The 19,350-nt window shown below is 41.4% G+C and overlaps 1 protein-coding gene across 2 annotated transcripts; it reads left to right on the forward strand.

Annotated features, from left to right (window-relative positions):
- The first annotated feature begins 1,242 nt into the window (after window positions 1-1,242).
- Window positions 1,243-18,225, forward strand: MSMO1 (methylsterol monooxygenase 1). 2 transcript variants are annotated; one of them, XM_032785267.2, is made up of 6 exons: window positions 1,243-1,366; window positions 6,479-6,788; window positions 10,512-10,660; window positions 11,660-11,786; window positions 15,368-15,522; window positions 17,196-18,225. In XM_032785267.2, the coding sequence occupies exons 2-6, from the start codon at window positions 6,534-6,536 to the stop codon at window positions 17,401-17,403; spliced, it is 894 nt and encodes a 297-aa protein (XP_032641158.1). In that variant the 5' UTR covers window positions 1,243-1,366; window positions 6,479-6,533; the 3' UTR covers window positions 17,404-18,225. The 2 variants fall into 2 exon arrangements, with proteins under 2 accessions (XP_032641158.1, XP_074922457.1); XM_075066356.1 differs by lacking the exon at window positions 6,479-6,788 and having other exon boundaries at window positions 1,245-1,366.
- The last annotated feature ends 1,125 nt before the right edge of the window (window positions 18,226-19,350 follow it).

Genomic DNA, 19,350 nt, shown 5'->3' on the forward strand with positions numbered 1-19,350 from the left:
GGTCTCCGTTGCCCTAGAATAAGGAAGGGATCGCTCTCCCCCCTTCAGCTAGCAGACCCAGGTTTTGCCTGGATAGCAGCAAGTACAACCACACTGTGCCTACTCCATGGGGGACTGAACCTGTTGGAATTATCTGAAAGAAATATTATTATAGGCATCACCTGGCCCTATTAATAGGGGAGACCAGACACTAATTTTAAGCAGACATTCCTTTATTAAACCCACAGCCCAAATGGTATTTTATACAATGGCTCTGACCAGAGGTCCCTTCCAACCCTGATATTCTATGGACAGCCTATAAACAGCTGTTCCCAAACTGTGGGTCAGGACCTTTTTTTAAAGGGGTCACCAAGACTGGCTTAGATTTCCTGGGGCAAAAGCCTGAGGGCTTCAGCCCCGGCCAGCAAGACTCAGGTTACAAGCCCCCTATCTGGGGCTGAAGCTCTTGGCCTTTGCCCCCCTTCCCCCTTAGTGAGGCTCAGGCTTTGTTCCCCCCCAGTACTGAGGAAGGAGGCTCGGGCAGGCTCAGACTTCAGTCCCCTTATGTTGCTGGTTACAAGCGGCCCGTGATGCAATGACGTTTGAGAGCCACTGGCCTGTAAGAAAGCAGTCACTCCACCCCACGCACTCACACCGCGTACACATGGGTCCGAGGCAGGGTCGTGGGGAAAATCACCTCGGCCGGGGTGCTCCAGAACGAGTCCTCCCGCCACGACCCCGCTCCCGGGCAACGGGAAGGACTGCGCTCGGCTCGCGTGGGGCAGAGACCTGGGCCCGTTCCTTTCTGCCCTCACCGCCTTCTCGCGGCCCTGCCCTAGCCACAAGGCGCGCACCAAACCCGCTGTCTTCTGCTATCTAATGATATTTTCTCCCACGATGAAGGCGGATTCCGGGCGCTTCAAAGCCGCCGTGAAGGGTCTAACGAGCCTAGCCATCCCCTTACGCGCCTAGGAGAGCGATTATGGGAAAAAAGTAACCATGGTAACAGCCCCGCCTCTCCTTCCCACTTGGGGCGTACCCTTAGCCCGTCTCCTTCTAATAGCGTCTTTGCCGTCACCTGGGCTTCCTCGCTCCTCATTGGCTGCGCTCCGAGATCTCACTATGCTCACTCCATCCCTTCTGCCAATCATCATCTGGTGGGACCGTTCTGACCCCAACATCCGCCCCACGCCTGACTGGGACCGGCTCCCGCCCGAGAGCCAATCACAGCGGCGCAGGGGTGTTGTGCGACCAATAGGAGAGCGCACTTCAGGAACCAGAGTCGCGAGCTGTTGTTGTTGATGAGTGAGAAGCGAGTGACAGTGCTGCTGGTGCCGCGGCTGAGGTGTGTGAGTGAGGGGCAGGCGCAGGTGCTGTCGCTGTGCAGGTGAGTGGGGGGCTGGGTGCGCGCGGGCGCTGCCCTGTGCTGGGGGCTCGGCGCTGGGCTTCGCTGCTTCTGTCTCCTGGCAGCGGGAGGAGCTCAGTGTGTCCGGTACCCCTCGCCCGGGGCTGAGCGCTGTTCGGAGGCTGGGTGTGTTGCCATGCTGCTGGCAAGCTTTTAATTTTGTCTAAGAGTCAGAGCAGATTTGATTGTGAAAACTGCTAGTGTCAGGGCCAGCCAGCGAGCCAGTCAACCAAGACCTGTAGCCATGATGCAGTTAAAAAGAGAGAGGGAAAGGCATCCTTACAGGTAATCCCTAAGCCAGCGATACTGTGACCCCATTGCAAGGCTCTTTTCAGTGCATGATATTAAAACTGTGATTTTAGCTGTTAACCAATCAGGGTGTTTTTACCATGTTGTTAACCAGTTGTAGTTGATAAAGTATTTGGTTAGTCCTTTTACTGTGAGAGTAACATATGTATATAAATCCCCTATCATTGGAATATATAGTACTAAATCAAACAATGAATTCACACTACTATGGCTCTTTTGGGTAATGTTGATAGTTAATTTGGCTCCTGAACCGCTGGGGTCTGAGTATCTGCCCTAAACTGTTCCATTCCTTGACTAGAAAAGAAAAGAAAGTATGCTATGGGGTCTAGTGAGTGCATCCTAACTTAACATATGGGTTGTTTTGCCATTGGATTTTAAATTGTATATATTGTTTGGCCTCTGATAAGTTAGTAATCTTGCAGTTTGAATCATTTTGTTCTGCTCTGTGAATATACAGACTGTTTGCAGTAACACACATAAGATCCTTGTGTTTAGGAGTTAAAATATTTAATAGTTTTAAGCAAGTAAATTTTCCGTTACATGCCATGTTTAAACTTGAGCAGTGGTTACCCAAAACATTACCCAAATGCTGCATGGAGTCTTTTGTTATTTTTTTTATTTAGTTTAAAATATCAAGTTTTTACTGACAAAGTTTGGCCAAAAATGGGGCAAGGGAAGGTTTTCCAACAAAATCAAAAGTTCTTGAGGAGGCCAGGTACTTTCCATGAAAATTCTTATTTAATCAAACCCCCAGTTTTTTCCCAAAATAATAATGTGATGGGAAGTTGCTGACCAACGCTACTGAATAGTCTGAAGAAATATACCTGTACTTAGCCACAAAAAGTTCTACTTTTAGTGTAGTGAACATTTTTTATCTCAGCCTCCCTAACTGCCATTTTACTTACCAGTGTGTTTACTCAGAGGAATTGTTTAAGGTTGAACTAATAATCAGAGCTGCTTTACTCAACATTTGAGAAGAAGCTTCCTTGCTCAGTGAATGAACAGAATTGTATAATGGTGATTGATATCAGTGTTACACTTCTAAAAGAAGGAAGAGTTTATGATGATAGATGTTTAGGTACAGATTCTCTGTAGTAGCTTGCCACCAATCCAGTTATTAGAAACATTTGGATTCAAGGGCATGCATAGCAATTTAAATTTGAAAAAGAGGTGAACTGTGAGGTGGCAAAATTTGTAGATGATACAAAACTACTCAAAATAGTTAAATCCCAGTCAAACTGTGAAGAGCTACAAAAGTATTTCTCAAAACTGGGTGACTGGGCAACAAAATGGCAGATGAAATTCAATGTTGATAAATGCAAAGTAATGTACATTAGAAAACATAATCCCAACTATACATATAAAACGATCGGGTCTAAATTAGTTGTTAACACTCAAGAAAGAGATCTTGGAGTCATTGTGGATAGTTCTGTGAAAACATCCACTCAATGTGCAGCGGCAGTCAAAAAAGCAAATATCATATAGCCTCTGTATAAATCCATATATGCCCCCATCTTGAATATTGCATACAGATGTGGTCGTCCCATCTGAAAAAAGATATATTAGAATTGGAAAAGTTTCAGAAAAGGGCAACAAAAATGATGGGGGAATGGAATGGCTTCCATATGAGGAGAGATTAATAAGACTGGGACTTGTCTCTTTTCCAAGATGAAAACTAAGTAGGGATATGCTAGAGGTCTATAAAATCATGACAAGTGTGGTGGTACCATGTTTGCCCATTACTTTAGGGGCTCATTTATTCAGGTTATTATTCTGGGGGTGGGGGTTTCTGTAATTCTCTCAATGTACTGCTTGTGTCATGTGGGTTTTAATATGGAGCTCTACTCCCTTATGCAAGTCCCCTCCCAGTGGAGCTATCCTGCAGGACCTAAGTCCTAGGGCTGGGTTTGTCCAGCTCAACCGGATGAACACACACACGTTAACAGAGCAAATCACAAGCCTCTCTTAACCTTACAGCTACTACCACTCCCTTATGGGCACTAAGTTGGGCACACAATTTATTAATTTTTGCCTCACGCGCCTGCTAATCTGCTGCTGCCTTTGCTGCCCTGTTCTCTTCTGCCAAGAAGTGAATTTCCACTACCTGCGTCTGACGAAGTGGGTATTCACCCACGAAAGCTCACGCTCCAAAACCTCTGTTAGTCTATAAGGTGCCACAGGATTCTCTGCTGCTTTTGCTGCTCTTGGTTCTTCTAACAGAACTCCTGTGTGTGTTAACTCTTTTCTATACTGTTCTGCATTCCTGCTTGCCATGTCTCTCTCCTCTTGAATATCTCTAAGTACAGTCTGAGCTTTTTGGCTCTCAATTCACATGCATCCATCTCACATTTACTCAAATGCTGTTGTAACTGCTTTTTCTCAAGCTCTAGTGCCTGCCTGTTCTTTACCATTTCAACCATGTCCAGGCATGTACAAAATAATGCCCATGCAGCAGCTGCATCCTTTGCACTACCACGTGGCTTAAAGGCTGTGCAATATTGTTCAAAGCTCAGACTAGCTTCAGTCAGGAGATTCTTACCCTTAAAACACCCTCTTTCCCTGGGCATATCCCCTTCTTCATTACCCATGTCTCTAACCTGTTAGTTTTCTCCTGTCTCAAGTGAGCAGCAAAAAGGTATTTTCAGCCATCTCTATTTCCTTATTTCACTAATGATCCCCACCAACAGCTCATTCTAAAACCTTTATTTTTAAGGCACTACTCTTAACTCTTTATTTCACAGTTCTACAGGTATTTTAAGCATGATTCTTACTAGAAGGTTACCAGATACTCAGAGAGAGAGAGTGCTAAAGGAGTTTGGTCTGAAAAAGGAAAAGAAAGAGGTTACTCAGGTCTGTGCCTCAGTTTCCCATCTCCACAGCAACTACTCAACAATTACCACGTGATTAGGGTCACGTGCTGCCTGTGTATCTCCACCAATTTGTTACCAGATTTGCCCATTACTTTGGGGTATGATCATTTATTTGGGGTACTCTTCTGGGGGAGAAGGGTTCTATAATTCTATCAATGTACTGCTTGTGTAAAAGAAGCGTTGTGGCAGAGTAAATCAGGGAATCTAAAAACACAAAAGAGTAAAGTTCAGCAAGAGAGAGAGAGAGAAGCAACCAGTTTAACCATAAAAATTATTTATTGAATAATAGTGATAACTACACAAGGAGGGCTAAATCAACATAACATACGTTATTAAAGATTAATACCTAAGTTAGAAAGGAAAACCGAGAGAGGGGGATCTCACCCACTCCATGAGGCTTGAACTGGTTCCCAGGTGATGGTGGTAGCTCAGGGTCCTGAGTGCTGGAGACAGACAGAGCCGCCAGCACAATCCATCAGGGGAAGATGGAGTCCCAGTGGAACTGATGCATAGTTTGGATCTAAGCATCAGAACACTTACTTGAACATAGGTAGGGGTATTTGCAGAGAAACAGTGGTTCAAGGAAGAACACTAGATTAGGTTATGGGTAAACTGATGACTCAAGGGTTTTCTTTAGGCTAGACAATAGGAGCTGATCACTCTTGGCTATGGGTTGTTTATTTCCAGGGGCCTCACAATGCAACTAGACTGCTTCAGTATTTTGGATATCAATCAAGGATTCATTACTAGAATTGGTCAGATAACTGCTCAGCTGGGTGTGGGCAGGCATAGGTTTATTAACATCTGGAGAGAGATTCCCATGATGCAGTACTTCCCTGCTTTTCTGGTCCCAGAGTTCAGTGTGGTTCTCTGTTCTTCATTCTGTATGCTAATCCCTGTCCCATCTTTCATGCAGATGAGGTTAGGGGAGTTGTCTGCTCTCCATTCTGTATTCAGATTGAGATCTCTTAATCTTGTCACCCTTGTCAGGAGGTCTCTAGGTGTGTCTCCCAATGCTCTTCACTGCTCTCTGCAAGGCTTTTCTATGATTGGTCTTGGTTCAAGCAGAGACTGGCAGGGAGGGAGAGGGGTGTCCCTCATGAGTCAGAGAGGCCAGACACTGCTCCTTGGTTCCCCCAAAACACAGAGTTGATTGGTATCAGTGGAGAAAATAAATAAGGAAGTGTTATTTACTCATAACACATGAACTAGGGGTCACTAATAGAAATGAATAGGTAGCAGGTTTAAAACAACAAAAAGGAAGTGTTTCTTCACACAATGCACCATCAACCTGTGCAACTCCTTGCCAGAGGATGTTGTGAAGGCCAAGACTACAACAGGGTTCAAAAAAGAACGAGATAGACCTAGCCTCCATGAATTATCAATGGCTATTAGCCAGGATGGGCAGGGATAGTATCCCTAGCCTCTGTTTGCCAGAAGCTGGGAATGGGCAACAGGGAATGGATCAGTTGATGATTACCTGTTCTGTTCATTCCTTCTGGGGCACCTGGCATTGGCTGCTGTTGGAAGACAGAATAAAGGGCTATGGACCTTTTGTTTTGACCCAGTATGGCTGTTCTTATGTTGACCATTTTGGAGGAGGTGGAGGAGCTCTGTGACCCTGCCAATTATTGGGGAGAGCCCATGCCTCTGCTTGCCCTCCCTTGTGCACTCCCCTGTTTGAGTTTATCTTTCAGCCCTCTACTCACTTGAGCTGATTTCAGATTAATTGTAGCATTGGACCTGTTGATTCTGTTTACATCATAGTTTTGTGCTTTTTCTAAAGTACAATGTGTTTTTTACAGAGTACTTGTTAACCCTTGAATTTAACCTTTTTTTAAATTTAAGTATATGGCTGTTTGAATAGCATCAATTTGCCAGTAACAAATTCAGTTTTACCTTTTAAAATTTATAGGCTGTTTCTAGAACTCTGCAGAGAAACTGGAAGTGTGAAGTGTTATATTTGAACAATGGCAGTGAATGAGAGTATTGACATCCTGAATTCAGCTTATCTGGCTGTGGAATATATCGACTCTTTCTTGCCTGACAATCCACTGCAGCAACCATTTAAAAATGCTTGGAACTATATGCTGGACAATTACACCAAGTTCCAGATTGCAACATGGGGATCACTCATAGTTCATGAACTTTCCTACTTTTTGCTCTGTCTGCCTGGATTTATATTTCAGTTTATACCTTACATGCGAAAGTATAAAATTCAGCAGGTAAGACAAAGAATTGTGAATTCACAGGTTTCTGGTTGCTTTGATATTTTAACTTGGTATTTTACAAGTGGTCAGGAATCTTAGAATGTAGAAATATCTGTTCTTGATATGCTCATCTATTTTATAGAAGGCTCACACACCTCATTTCCACCTGTACGAAGCCACGGGTTATTGGGTTTAGTGATGGAACTCCTTCAGCTTTGTGGGAGGGGAAGGGATCCATTGCTCTCAAAGTGAATGCAAAGGACAACTTTGCAGCACATCCTCTTCAATCAGTGTTCTATTCCAATCTATGTTATGGAGGCTACATGCCTGTGTGTGGAAGATATGGGCTCTTGGCTAAGCATAAATCTGGATCCTGTAGCCCAGTGATACTCAGACTTCAGTGGTTCAGGAGCCAAAATAGCTATTAACATTACCCAAAAGAGCCACAGTACTGTGAATTGTTTCATTTACTATAGTACTGGAGTGTATATAGATTTAAACAGTATGACAGAGGAAATATTTAGTTTTTATATGTAAAGTATGTGTATGTATAGTCTTATAGCAAATAAGTTAATAACTTAGTGCAAGTTGATAACTTAATTGGTTAATAACAGTAAAAGCATCCTGGCTAATAATTTGAATATGATGTGCTGCAAAGAACTGCAGGAGACATATTAAAGAGCCATTTGCACGCCTCTGTCTAAATATCACAACTGTGAACCTTTCCCCTCCTCTGTTCCTAGTACTCCCGTATGTTGGCTTGGTGCCAAGATGGGGGCCACACCTCTGGCCTTCCCTGTGGGACATCTCCACCCACATCCCCTTGAAGGGACAATGCAATGTTTCTGTAGTACAGAAAACATTGAGCAAACTGTCCACATCTGAGTGAATTTCATTCCATAATAATGGGTAATCTGCCCATCCAATGCAACCTGGTGATTGTTTTCCCTACTTGCCTGACTTACATGTTCATATTAAGTACTGGATTTAAAATCAAGCTTGTTCTAAAACAGTGAGTGTTGAAAAATTCTTGTGAAACTTAAATATATAAATGTTTAAATAATGTGGTTGGAAAATATTAAGTAAAATATAGATGTCATAGCTGTGACTGTTAAATGGGATGATCTGTCCAACACATCCTTGCAACAGACTTTAATCCCCCAGCTTTTCTTTGTACCCTTGCACCCATCTAAGAGAGTGTGGGGGTGGGGGTGTGTGGTGTGTATAACGAAGTGGAGAAGTGCATATGTTGGCATGATATAGATTTTAATCTGAATGAGGCTTGCAAGTGGTAAAGTCATCCATGAGTTTGGTATGACTGCAATGCGAACAACTGCTAATGAACACTTATTTTATTATCACTTTATAGAAAAGCTGTTTAGGAGAACTTGGAAGTTACATGTTAAAAAAAAAAAAATGAATTGGATCAATTTGTGACCAAACCACAGGCACCAACTCTTTTTTCCCTCTGGTGGGTGTTTGCCCCCCCCGCCCTGACTCCGCCCCTCCCTGCTCCTATTGGACCTCTCCCCAAATTCAGGCCCTGCCTCCTCCCCTGAGTGCTGTGTTCCCTCTCCCTCCCAGGCTTGCCAGGCGAAACAGCTGTTTTGCGGCATAAGCGCTGGCAGGGAGGAGGGAGAAGCAGGACATGGCGGCGCACTTGGGAGGAGGTGGAGGTGAGGTGAGCTGGGGAGAGGGGTAGCCCACCAATTTTTCCCTATGGGTTCTCTAGCCCTGGAGCACCCACGGAGTTGGCACCTATGGGCCAAACCACTGTAAAAGAAGGTTGCTTTAGTTAATTTTAGTTATGGTATCCAATGTGACCTGCTTTTAAAGGTTAAAGGACAGAAAAAAACAATACAACACAAAGTAATTTGTATTAAAAAGAAAATAACTACAACTTGAGATATAATGTACCCAAATTCCACCCTCAGAAATACAGCGACCGCTCATCACTCTGAACTGCCCTGCCTCTGCTCTTACCCAATCTGCCTTTTGTTATGTAAAGCCTCCGCTCAATCCCGATGAATGTGATTGTAAGATTTGTAACTTTTCAGTCATTGCTAGTATGATCATTAAGTTCTGTAACCTTTTGGCAAACTTTGTAACTTTAGTTATTGTTAGCATAGCCTTTTAAGTTTTGTAACTTTTTTGCAAGCTATGTAACCTTTTCAGTTACCACTTGTATAAACCTTCAAGCTTTGCAATATTCCATCACGCAATCAGAGAGAGTGTGAACAAGGGAGTGTATGTGGAACTGGGCAGAGAGGAACTGCAAGGAGAAAAGAGCCCGGAGCCAGGTGTGTCTGATGTAATCTGCCCTGAGAAGGCAATCATGGGGTGCTGTAAAGAAAAGAAGAACTTGGTATGCATGAAAGGAATAAGGCCTGGACATGCTTCTCAGTGACGGACACAGAAGGGAAACTCAGTGTACGTGACAGGAGCTGCCCAGTTCCAAAAAAGGAAAAAGGCATGCACACGAGCCCGCTGTTTACGTGACCTGCTGGCCATGTCAGATCCATGGCCGCAGGCAGACACACCAGATCTATGCTCTGCTTCCTCTGCTGTCTCCGGTAACTCTCCGCCTGTGAGAGTATGTGGGTGCATGAGGGTCTGAATGCAATGAATGTATGCGTGCATGAATAAGCTCCATCCTTTTTCTATTTGATCCAATAGTGGCATTTAATAAAACAATATAAATGTAACCCTGGGTTGGTTTCTAGGGAAACTGAGGTAACACGTGTATCCCTTGACCCCCTACAAACAGTTTACTGACATATGTAAGAAGCAGAGAATGGTTTCATGCTCTTTTAAAGAAATATGAAAATTATTGGGTTTGCCTTTACCTCCATACCCACACCCATTCTCCAGCAAAACCAGGGATTTCTTTTATGTGGTTAGGAATTTTCACAATCCTTGAATTGGTGGGATGCTAAATTTTAGGTGATTTTTCTCTCCCTGTCCCCAAGTTAATGTAGTGATAGATGTCAACAAAAACAAATAGATTGACTGAAGTCAGCTGTTCATCTCAGTCAGTTTTCGCTTGATTGATGCTATGATGTCATCCTGCTAGCTCTCCAGTGGCCCATAATCTTCCGGGGTAGACAAGACCTGATTTGTTTGTTTTTTCTTTTAGAAAGGTAAAAAGAATTATAGGAAACCCCCCACTTTCTTTCAGGCTTTTGCTTCTTGTTTATACTTTTTCCAGGTCACATAATTAACACATCAGTCTGTTCATTTGCTCCTCTTTCTTTCTAATTTGATGAGTTGACTTAAACCCACTAAAAGAGTGAAAATCACGTAAGGATTCACTTTATCCTAACTTGCTGCATATGTACCTCTAATGCCTAAAAATATGATTGTATGTTTTGTGACCACCTAAGATTTTACAGTTGTCACTGTTACGCACACACAGACTACTTAGAACAACTCAGTGGTCAGAAATTTCTCCAAAAGCACAGACCCCTACTACTGAGCAAAGGAAAATATTTATCAGCTTTTATCAGTATAGTATGTATCAAACACAGTTGAATAGGTTTATCCAGTAGAGACCAGTGGTTGACCTAAAGACTAGCTAGTTCATTACAGCACTGCATGTCTGTAATACTAAAGCATAGTTTGGCAAAGTAGAAAATTCAGTGAATGCTTTTTCTCTTTTGTAGCGTGAAGTCAAATCTTCTGAATTTCTGCAATGATATTGCATAGTAGGATTGATGATTGGAAACTTCTTTTTCCTAGGATAAACCAGAAACATGGGAGAAGCAGTGGAAGTGTTTAAAAACGCTTCTCTTCAATCACTTCTGTATTCAGCTTCCTCTCATATGTGGTACCTACTATTTCACAGAGTACTTCAGTATCCCTTATGACTGGGAAAGGATGCCAAGATGGTAGGTAGAAACTGTTAAAATGTTGTTTGTACTTCTGTTCCAACTGTCTGTTAGAAGAACAGATGACAGTACCTGTGAAATGTTCCCAGCTGCTAGGGAACTTGATGTGCTGCACAGTCATGTGATTGTACTGAATGAATGTGTAGTTCATAGACCCAGTCCTGTTCTCCCTGAAGTTTATCCCGTTGCAATAATGGGACCAGGCTGGGGTTCTATATTTGATATTGTGCCGAATGCCTGCAACGTTGTTCAAATCCTGGAGGGATGGGATTTGAAAAACTAAATCCAAAAAGGGATACAGTGTGGCTGGAAGTTAAGACACCATCTGTGGGCTCGTGAGCACCCTTGTATATGCAAGTATCTAATGTTTTTTGAGCCATCTGGCTCATTTCCAGAAATAACATGATGAAGCGCTACCCACATACTGCATTATGTACCTTAAGAAAGAGACTGTATCATGTGCATATCCTTCTGTCCATAAACCAATACATTTTTAAATAGCAGCCCTTATGTTTTTTAAGTGCCTCTTGTCCTAGTTTTAGCGTCAAGAGAAATATTACATACAGTAACTTTCTTTATTTTTATTATATATATATATAATATAATGCAATTTCTTGCAGGGTACTAAATTATCTCCTTTCTAGTGCTAATGCTGCTTTAATTTTACATATGTTTTGTTAGTGAAGAAATATATGTACAATTTTAAGTACTATATTCAGTGGTATTTGTTAGTAGTAGATCAATAAAAGAGCTATTCGTGTGCAGTGTGAGCACATGCATATGCTGTTATCTGGTTGTTAAAACTGTACTTAAAGTTAAATGTACATCCGAAGTTTGCAGAGCCTCTCCTTCTACATACATCCTGGTGAAAGAATGATGTGTTCCTTAATAAAAGTTTCAGGATTTGGCCTGTTAGCAAAGAAAATACTGTGGTGTTTTTTTTCCATATATTTTAATTTTGCTATAGCTAACAAAATATAAATATATATTTTTTACAAGGTACGTGCTACTTGCCCAGTGTTTTGGATGTGCAGTGATTGAGGATGCCTGGCACTATTTCCTACATAGACTCTTGCATCACAAGAGAATATACAAGTACATCCATAAAGTTCACCATGAGTTCATAGTACGTACTACTTTAATGATTTCAACCTTATGTGTTTGTTGTAAGCGTCCTGGTTATATTAAAAGCTGTATTACTAAAGCATATTTAAATAGATCTTGCATCCATTTGGAAACTGGGAGAACAGCCAATCTTACAAAATATTTTTACACCTAGCTAGTTTTTTCTTATATCAGTTAAGCACAGTTAAAAGTACTGGGGTAAACCACTGCTAGGTGGTTTCCATAACTGTTTAAAATAGCCCAAATATCATAGATATAATGGAACGTGTCATGTAACAACTCTCTCTTCTCTCCCTTTCACTCAAATGGCAGCCGCATTCTGATACCTACCTTATATCATCTGACTGTCAGGATGGTGACTGTCTACTTGATTATTCATTTGTTGTATTTAATGGCCCACTGTCAGTTTGACAATCACATTTGTTAGAAGATTTTTAACCTGCTATAAATTTCACTAAGATTATAGTAAACTTTAATACAGGGGTCGGCAACCTTTCAGAAGTGGTGTGCCGAGTCTTCATTTATTCTCTCTAATTTAATGTTTTGCATGCCAGTAATACATTTTAATGTTTTTAGAGGGTCTCTTTCTATAAGTCTATAATATATAACTAAACTATTGTTGTATGTAAAGTAAATAAGGTTTTTAAAATGTTTACGACGCTTCATTTAAAATTAAATTAAAATGCAGAGGCCCCCGGACCAGTGGCCAGGACCTGGGCAGTGTGAGTGCTACTGAAAATCAGCTCACGTGCCGCCTTCAGCACCCGTGCCATAGATTGCCTACCCCTGCTTTATAATTACTATACCAAAATCTTTATTGTACTCTAAGATTATTATAGAAATCTGAACTGAAAGTTTTTGTATCTGCAGCGTTGGTTTGGGCAATTAACATTCTAAATATAGTCACTTTAATTGTTTGCCTTGTACAGTTCTATAAAGACCCTTGTAATAAACCGTAGTAGGGCAGCAAAAAACCCTATATGCTCTTAAGGATTAAAAAAAAAAAAAAAAATTCCAAAAGTAGTCTTAAAAAATTCAAGTTGACAGTGTTCTTCTTTTAAAACTGTTTTTAGTGTTGCATTTCCTGAACTTAGATGTGGTCAATTAGTATATTTTCATTTATAATTCTCATTTTGTAAGGATGTTTCAGGACTACCAACCAGATCCACAGTTTACCTTATGAACCTAGCAAACAGACAACCACTGCTTGGTGTAGCAGACAGTAGCCACTTGTGAACTCCAGGTTTAAATCCAAGGAACAGGTTTATTTCAGCATTGGTACAGTATGCCACAGACAGTGATCAGATAGGGATGATAGGCCCATGAATTGACTGCATGTACACAAATGCAAGGCTGTACAAAAACAAGGCAAATGCTTAAGTCTCAGTGCATTTTTGTGTACCCAGAATGGCATCCTACTTTTATGAGCATGCTATTCTGATCTGTTATATAATTATGACCAAATATGAAATTCTGCATTACGCACTAGATTATATAACATTTATCTACTTATTAGCAATAACAAAGCTATTAATCTTATTATTTGAGAGTGACTTTGGGGACTTTCCTTTTTTATCTTTATTATACACCTCTACCCTGATATAACGCGGTCCTGGCAAGAGCTGGTACTCTGTGCTGGACTGGACTGGCTTCCCCTCCGGTGATTTAAAGGGCCCAGTGCTCCAGCCACTGCAGGGAGCCATGGCCCTTTAAATCATCGCTGGGGTTTGGGTGGGGATTTAAAGTGTCTGGTGCTCCCTGCAGCAGCTGGAGCCTCTGGCCTTTCAAATCCCCGCCAGGGCTCTGGCAGCCAGGCTCAGGTGTTGATTTAAAGGGCCTAGTGCTCCAGCTGCTGTGTGGAACCCTGGGCCCTTCAAATCCCCGCCGGGGCTCTGGCAGCCAGAACCCTGGGGCTCCAGTAGCCGGGCTCAAGTGGCGCTTTAAAGGGCCCAGGGCTCCACACGAATTCTGATATAATGTGGTAAAGGAGCAGGGCTCAGGTGGCGCTTTAAAGGGCCCAGGCTCCCCGCTGCTTTACCGCGTTATATCCGAATTCATGTTCTATCGGGGTAGAGGTGTATCTGGCAGGTCTACTGTACCCAAACATGGGACAGTCCAAAAACTGAACAGGATATCTAGCAAGCCAGAAAGGCTCTGTCTGCACTTCTTATTTCTGAAAAGGTTCTTCAAAGGTCTTATTAACTGCACTAGGCCAGCAATTCTTCTGCTTATATCAGAGGTGGGCAAACTATGGCCCATGGGACCCTCCTGTCTGGCCCCTGAGATCCTGGCCTGGGAGGCTAACCCCCGCCTCTCCCCGGCTGTTACCCCTCCCCCACAGCCTCAGCTCACTCCGCTGCCAGTGCAATGCTCTGGGCAACTGGGCAGTGCAGCTGCAGAGCCCGGCCTGACGCACTGCTCTGTGCTGTGCAGTGGCAATGATGTGGTTGGCTCCAGGCAGGCAGCGTGGCTGTAGCACCGCTAGCCACTGGTGCTCCAGACAGTGCGATAAGGGGGCAGGGAGCAGGGGGGTTGGATAGAGGGCAGGGCAGTTTGGGGGGGCTGGTCAAGGGTGGGGCTGTGGATAGGGGTTGGGGTAGTCAGAGGGCAGAGAACAGGGGGGTTGAATGGGGCAGTCATGGGTAGGGGTTCCGGGGGCAGTCAGGGAACAGGGAGAAGGTGTGGTTGGATGGACCAGGAGTCTGGGGTGGGAGAGTGGGGGGGCTCAGGAATGAGAGGAGGGATTGGATGGGGTGGCAGGGGTCAGGGGACTGGGGGGAGGAGGAGCAGGAGCTGTCAGGGAACAGGATGGGTGTGGGGGCTGGCCCACGCTTCCCTCCCCTAACTGGCCCTCCATACAACTTCTGAAACCCGATGCGGCCTCAGGCCAAAAGGTTTGCCTGCCTCTGGCTTATATGCTACTATCTAATACGTGATGTATATGATCCATTAAATATTCTTAGGCCCTTACCATCTTACCTGTGGTAAGATTACCTAATTGCTGTTTCACTTCCTTACTTTAGACCTTGTTAGTCTCTAAGGGACAAAAAGGGATCCCACACTCTTCCTTTGAGAACTGCTTTGATTTTACTTTACTGATTCTGGTTGGCAGTCAAATTACTGTTTTGATCTAGCAATACATTATGAATAATGTTATTAATATTACAAGCTGAAGCACTATTAATAGATACAAACTTTTATAAACTCACATGTATTCCTGTGTTGTGGAAGGTATTTAAAAATGTTAAGGCTTTTACAAAAACTTCCTGTAATTGCCCTAATGAGATCATTTGATTTACTACATAGTACTGAAGTGACTCAAAATCATCAGTGGTTTTTGTCCTTCCCACTGAGGTAGGGGAACATTCCTAGGAAACTGAAGCACTTGATCATGTGCCTTTTTGAGCAAATCACTTCTACCCAGTGGATGAACCAGGGATTGAACCCCAGTCTCTTGAGTGTCCTGTCCACAAGAACATCCTATTTACAGTTACCTCTATTCTAAACTGGTCTGACTCTTGAGTGTGTTGGCATACTACAGAAAAGTGCTTACTGTGTGTATATGTTTTGTTTTCCTCCCAGACTCCATTTGGGATGCAAGCAGAGTATGCACATCCACTGGAAACGCTTATCCTTGGAGCTGGTTTTTTCATTGGCATTATTGTTTTCTGTAACCATGTGATTCTTCTGTGGGCCTGGGTAATATGTCGCTTAATGGAAACCATTGATGTACACAGGTAAAATCCTCTCATTCCATGTTAGTGATTTTTCCATACTTCGCTTGTCCACCTATCTTTGTGCTAGTATATATGATACTAGGAGGCTCTTTACCACAATATGAATAGAAATCCACACAGTGTAGGCCAGCCAGAGGAGGATTGTGGTGCTTCTTTCATTTCAGTATTGTAGTCGACAATTTATCCTTTCCAAAATAATAATTCTTGTTCTGTTTTGGCAATATTAATAGCAAAACTCCTTGGGTGGGAGGATAGGGCACTCACTAAAACAACTTCATAAAGCATCTACCAGAAACACAGCTTGTGAGATTGGTGGCAGAATTATACATTTTGCGATCTGTTTTTAAGAAAGGTAGATCTCAGACACCAGTGAAGCTCTTGCACGTCACTTTGGTGAACTTGGAGCCCGAGAGAGAGAGTATCTGATATTTAGTACACAAATTACCTAATGTTTGCTAACACGTGGAATAAATGAGGTTTTATTTCACTAAAATGGAGGGGGACCTCAAGGTAGTATATCTTAAACTTCTCTGTCAATAGGCTTGCCTGTGCAGGAAGGCTTGTCTTGGAGAACCAATGCTTTCTTAACCTAAGGGGCCCCAGTTCAGCTCCCAAGAAAAATTGCATGTAGGTGATGGTCAATAATGACAGTCTACATTTTTCTAAGTCTTCTGTGGGACTTGGAGGGCAATCTTTACTTGTTTTTAATTAACCTAATCTCACTGTAGTTATAACATACTTATAGGAAAGAAACTAAAAGATCAAGAAAGTTATAAAATATTATAGGTTAGAATAGTGACTCATTCTTCAGGTGGTCAAATAGCTTCTTCATATCAATTTTAATATTTTCTGTGATTTTACTTCCATTTGAGGAAGCTGTTGTTGAAGCCTTATGAACTGAAGAATGCAACACTACAGCAGCGTAAATAAAATAAAATAAAAACGGCTAAAACTAAATTGAAGTAGTGCATTTCAATGTGAACAGCAGATAGAAACCACAACTGTCAGTGGATATTTTTCCCAAAGTGGTCACACTAACGGGTGGGATGACAGGAATATTATAGAAAAATGAAATCTAAACACTATCTTGCCACTAGGTGGTGTAAGATGCTTTCTAGTACCAACAAAATATGAACATGTTAAATCCTTTAATGTCATTTCCCTTTCTGTAGTACTACTTAAATGTTGAGGTTTTTAGCTACATTTAGTGTTTCTCAATCTGGTACTGTACATTCTGGCTTAGATGCCACACAAGACTTTCTTCTATATTTATCACTGTACTGATGTTTGGGGTATTTTTGCTTTCATTTTTCAGCCTGCCTTTTTGGAATTAAGCATTGATTTGGAAATGGAGTAGATTGATAATGGCATCCGACAATACAGCATCTTAAGTATTCCAGGTTCATAGGTCTACAATCTCTAGTTTTAGTGCTATGGCCGTAACAGATGGGTTTCTCTCTGTATTACAGTGGAATAAATTTCTTCATGCAACTACTTCAGAGTTTTAACTGTAGTTGATTATTTTAATTTTAGCAACCTACTGAAAACCAAGAAGTAATCAGTGGTTCCTGGCGTTTGTTTGTTTGTTTGTTTGTTTGTTTGTTTTGTTTGTTTCTAAACAAAATGCTAAAAACTTTATAGTTCAGTATTTTATTTTTTTTTGTTCTTTCTAGTGGCTATGATATTCCTCTGAACCCCCTGCATCTAGTGCCCTTCTATGCCGGGGCTCGTTTTCATGATTTCCATCACATGAACTTCATTGGCAACTATGCTTCAACCTTCACATGGTGGGATAGAATCTTTGGTACAGACTATCAATATATTTCATACCAAGAGAAAGAGAAGAATCAAGAACTGTTAACAGAAAAGAAGTCCAAGTAAATATCCCATTTAACCTCCTACAGACAAACTGCTTCCATCTTTCTTTTGGGCTCAAACTGGTAACTAACACCCGATCACAAATTAAAGCAATATTTTGCTTTTCTTAAAAGCAAAAGTTAAGCATATACCTTGTCCCTTGGCTACTAAGTGGTAGGGGAAATTCTTACTGCAATGTAATTATCTACTTAATGGGAATGCTTTTCTATTTTATACACAACTCGAAAGTATATATACCGTACTTAAAGATTAATTTTAATTTAAAAATTACATAGGTGACTTGAAAGTTTTTGTCATCTGTTGCAAGAATTTTATTAAAATTTTTTAAGTATCTATAATGCTACCCCATTTGGATTCAGGTAGAATTATGTACATTATAATTATAAACACTGAAATTGGACTTCATTTTTTTTAAATATATATCTTAAATTTGTAATATAAATACAGCAACTCCATTAAAACTGTGGTACTGGCACTACAGTTAAAACTTGAGCAAATGGGCAGAATTTGCTTTAGAAGCCAAAATACCATCAGTTGAGCATGGAGCAGCCATTTACACACTGAATAATGCAAACTATTAATTCCAGAAGAGCGGGCTATAAGTTTGGAAACATTCCTCATGTGGGTGGTGTACATTTTAGCTAGGGTTAGAAAAGGGTGGTTTTGTTTTTACTTGAGAAGCCTTTTTTGCTGCTCTTTAAGTTACTTTGTCAGTGTTCTTAGTATTTACATTACATTTCCTTTGGTGTGTTGTAATTTGCTAAACTGACTTGTTGCTAGATTTGCACTTGTGGATTACAAAATACAATAAATGTGTTGATTTGACATAGTGTGTATGTCATTGTGTATCTTCCATATTTTTAATGTAAAGCAAATAAGGAATTGCCCTAGATTGCCATTCACTTTTAAAATATATGAGCAGAGTTAATTCTAAAATTAATTGACTCAAGCAGTGTAGGGTAACAATTGTACAATACATCTGAGGAACTATCTACACTATAATAACTGGGGGACTTGGACAATATTATTGTCCCCCAACATAGTTAAAACACACTTATCTTGTAGTGTATATGGATCTAACTTTTTCCCAAGCAAGGCAACAGCTTTGGCAAACTAAGGCTGCAGCTTGGTTCAGGGAGAGAACATGGTTAGGTCTACAATAGAACCTCTGAATTCAGAACGCTAGAGTTATGAACTGACCAGTCAGCCACACACCTCATTTGGAACTGGAAGTACACAATCAGGCAGCAGCAAAGACAGAAAAAGCAAATACAGAAGAGTACTGTGTTAAACGTAAACTACTAAATACAGCTCTGAAACTTTCCCTTTCTTTTTTTAAGTCAATTTTCGGTTATAAACTTTTGAGTGAACAACCATGCAGTTTTGTTCTGTTACTAACATTTCAGAATTACAAATAACCTCCATTCCCAACATATTTGTAACTCTGAGGTTCTACTATACCTTATACAGCATACAGAACCAATTTTTTTTTTCAATCGTGGTGATTATATCAATCTAAATATTTAGATATGCTACCCCAATGCTCTCCCACAAGTGAAGAGAACAATGGAACTAGCCTCGTAAGAATTAAATACAAAAGTCTTTGACATAGATTTTTCCTCTTTGTTTTGTTTGTGTAGGAAAAAAGAAAATCTAAACCCTTGTAAGCTAATCTACAGGCCAGGCAGGGGGAAACAAACAGCTTGATTTCTATTTTTAAATATTTGGAAGATTCTCTGATGCTATAAATGGCAGGGGCATATAAAGCCATAGCGTAACTATTGTACTCAAGAAGAAATGCTTCCAACTGCTTTGTCCTCCCACCCTCACCTCACTTTTTTTTTTTTTTTTTTTTTTTTGAGGGTGAAAGTATGCTGACTGTCTATAAATTTAGCTGACCACGTACAAGGTTCTCAGTAAAGGGACTTCTTAGAAATACCTCTCAAAAGA

Source organism: Chelonoidis abingdonii, chromosome 5 (assembly GCF_003597395.2).
Source record: "Chelonoidis abingdonii isolate Lonesome George chromosome 5, CheloAbing_2.0, whole genome shotgun sequence".
Taxonomy (NCBI): Eukaryota; Metazoa; Chordata; order Testudines; family Testudinidae; genus Chelonoidis; species Chelonoidis abingdonii.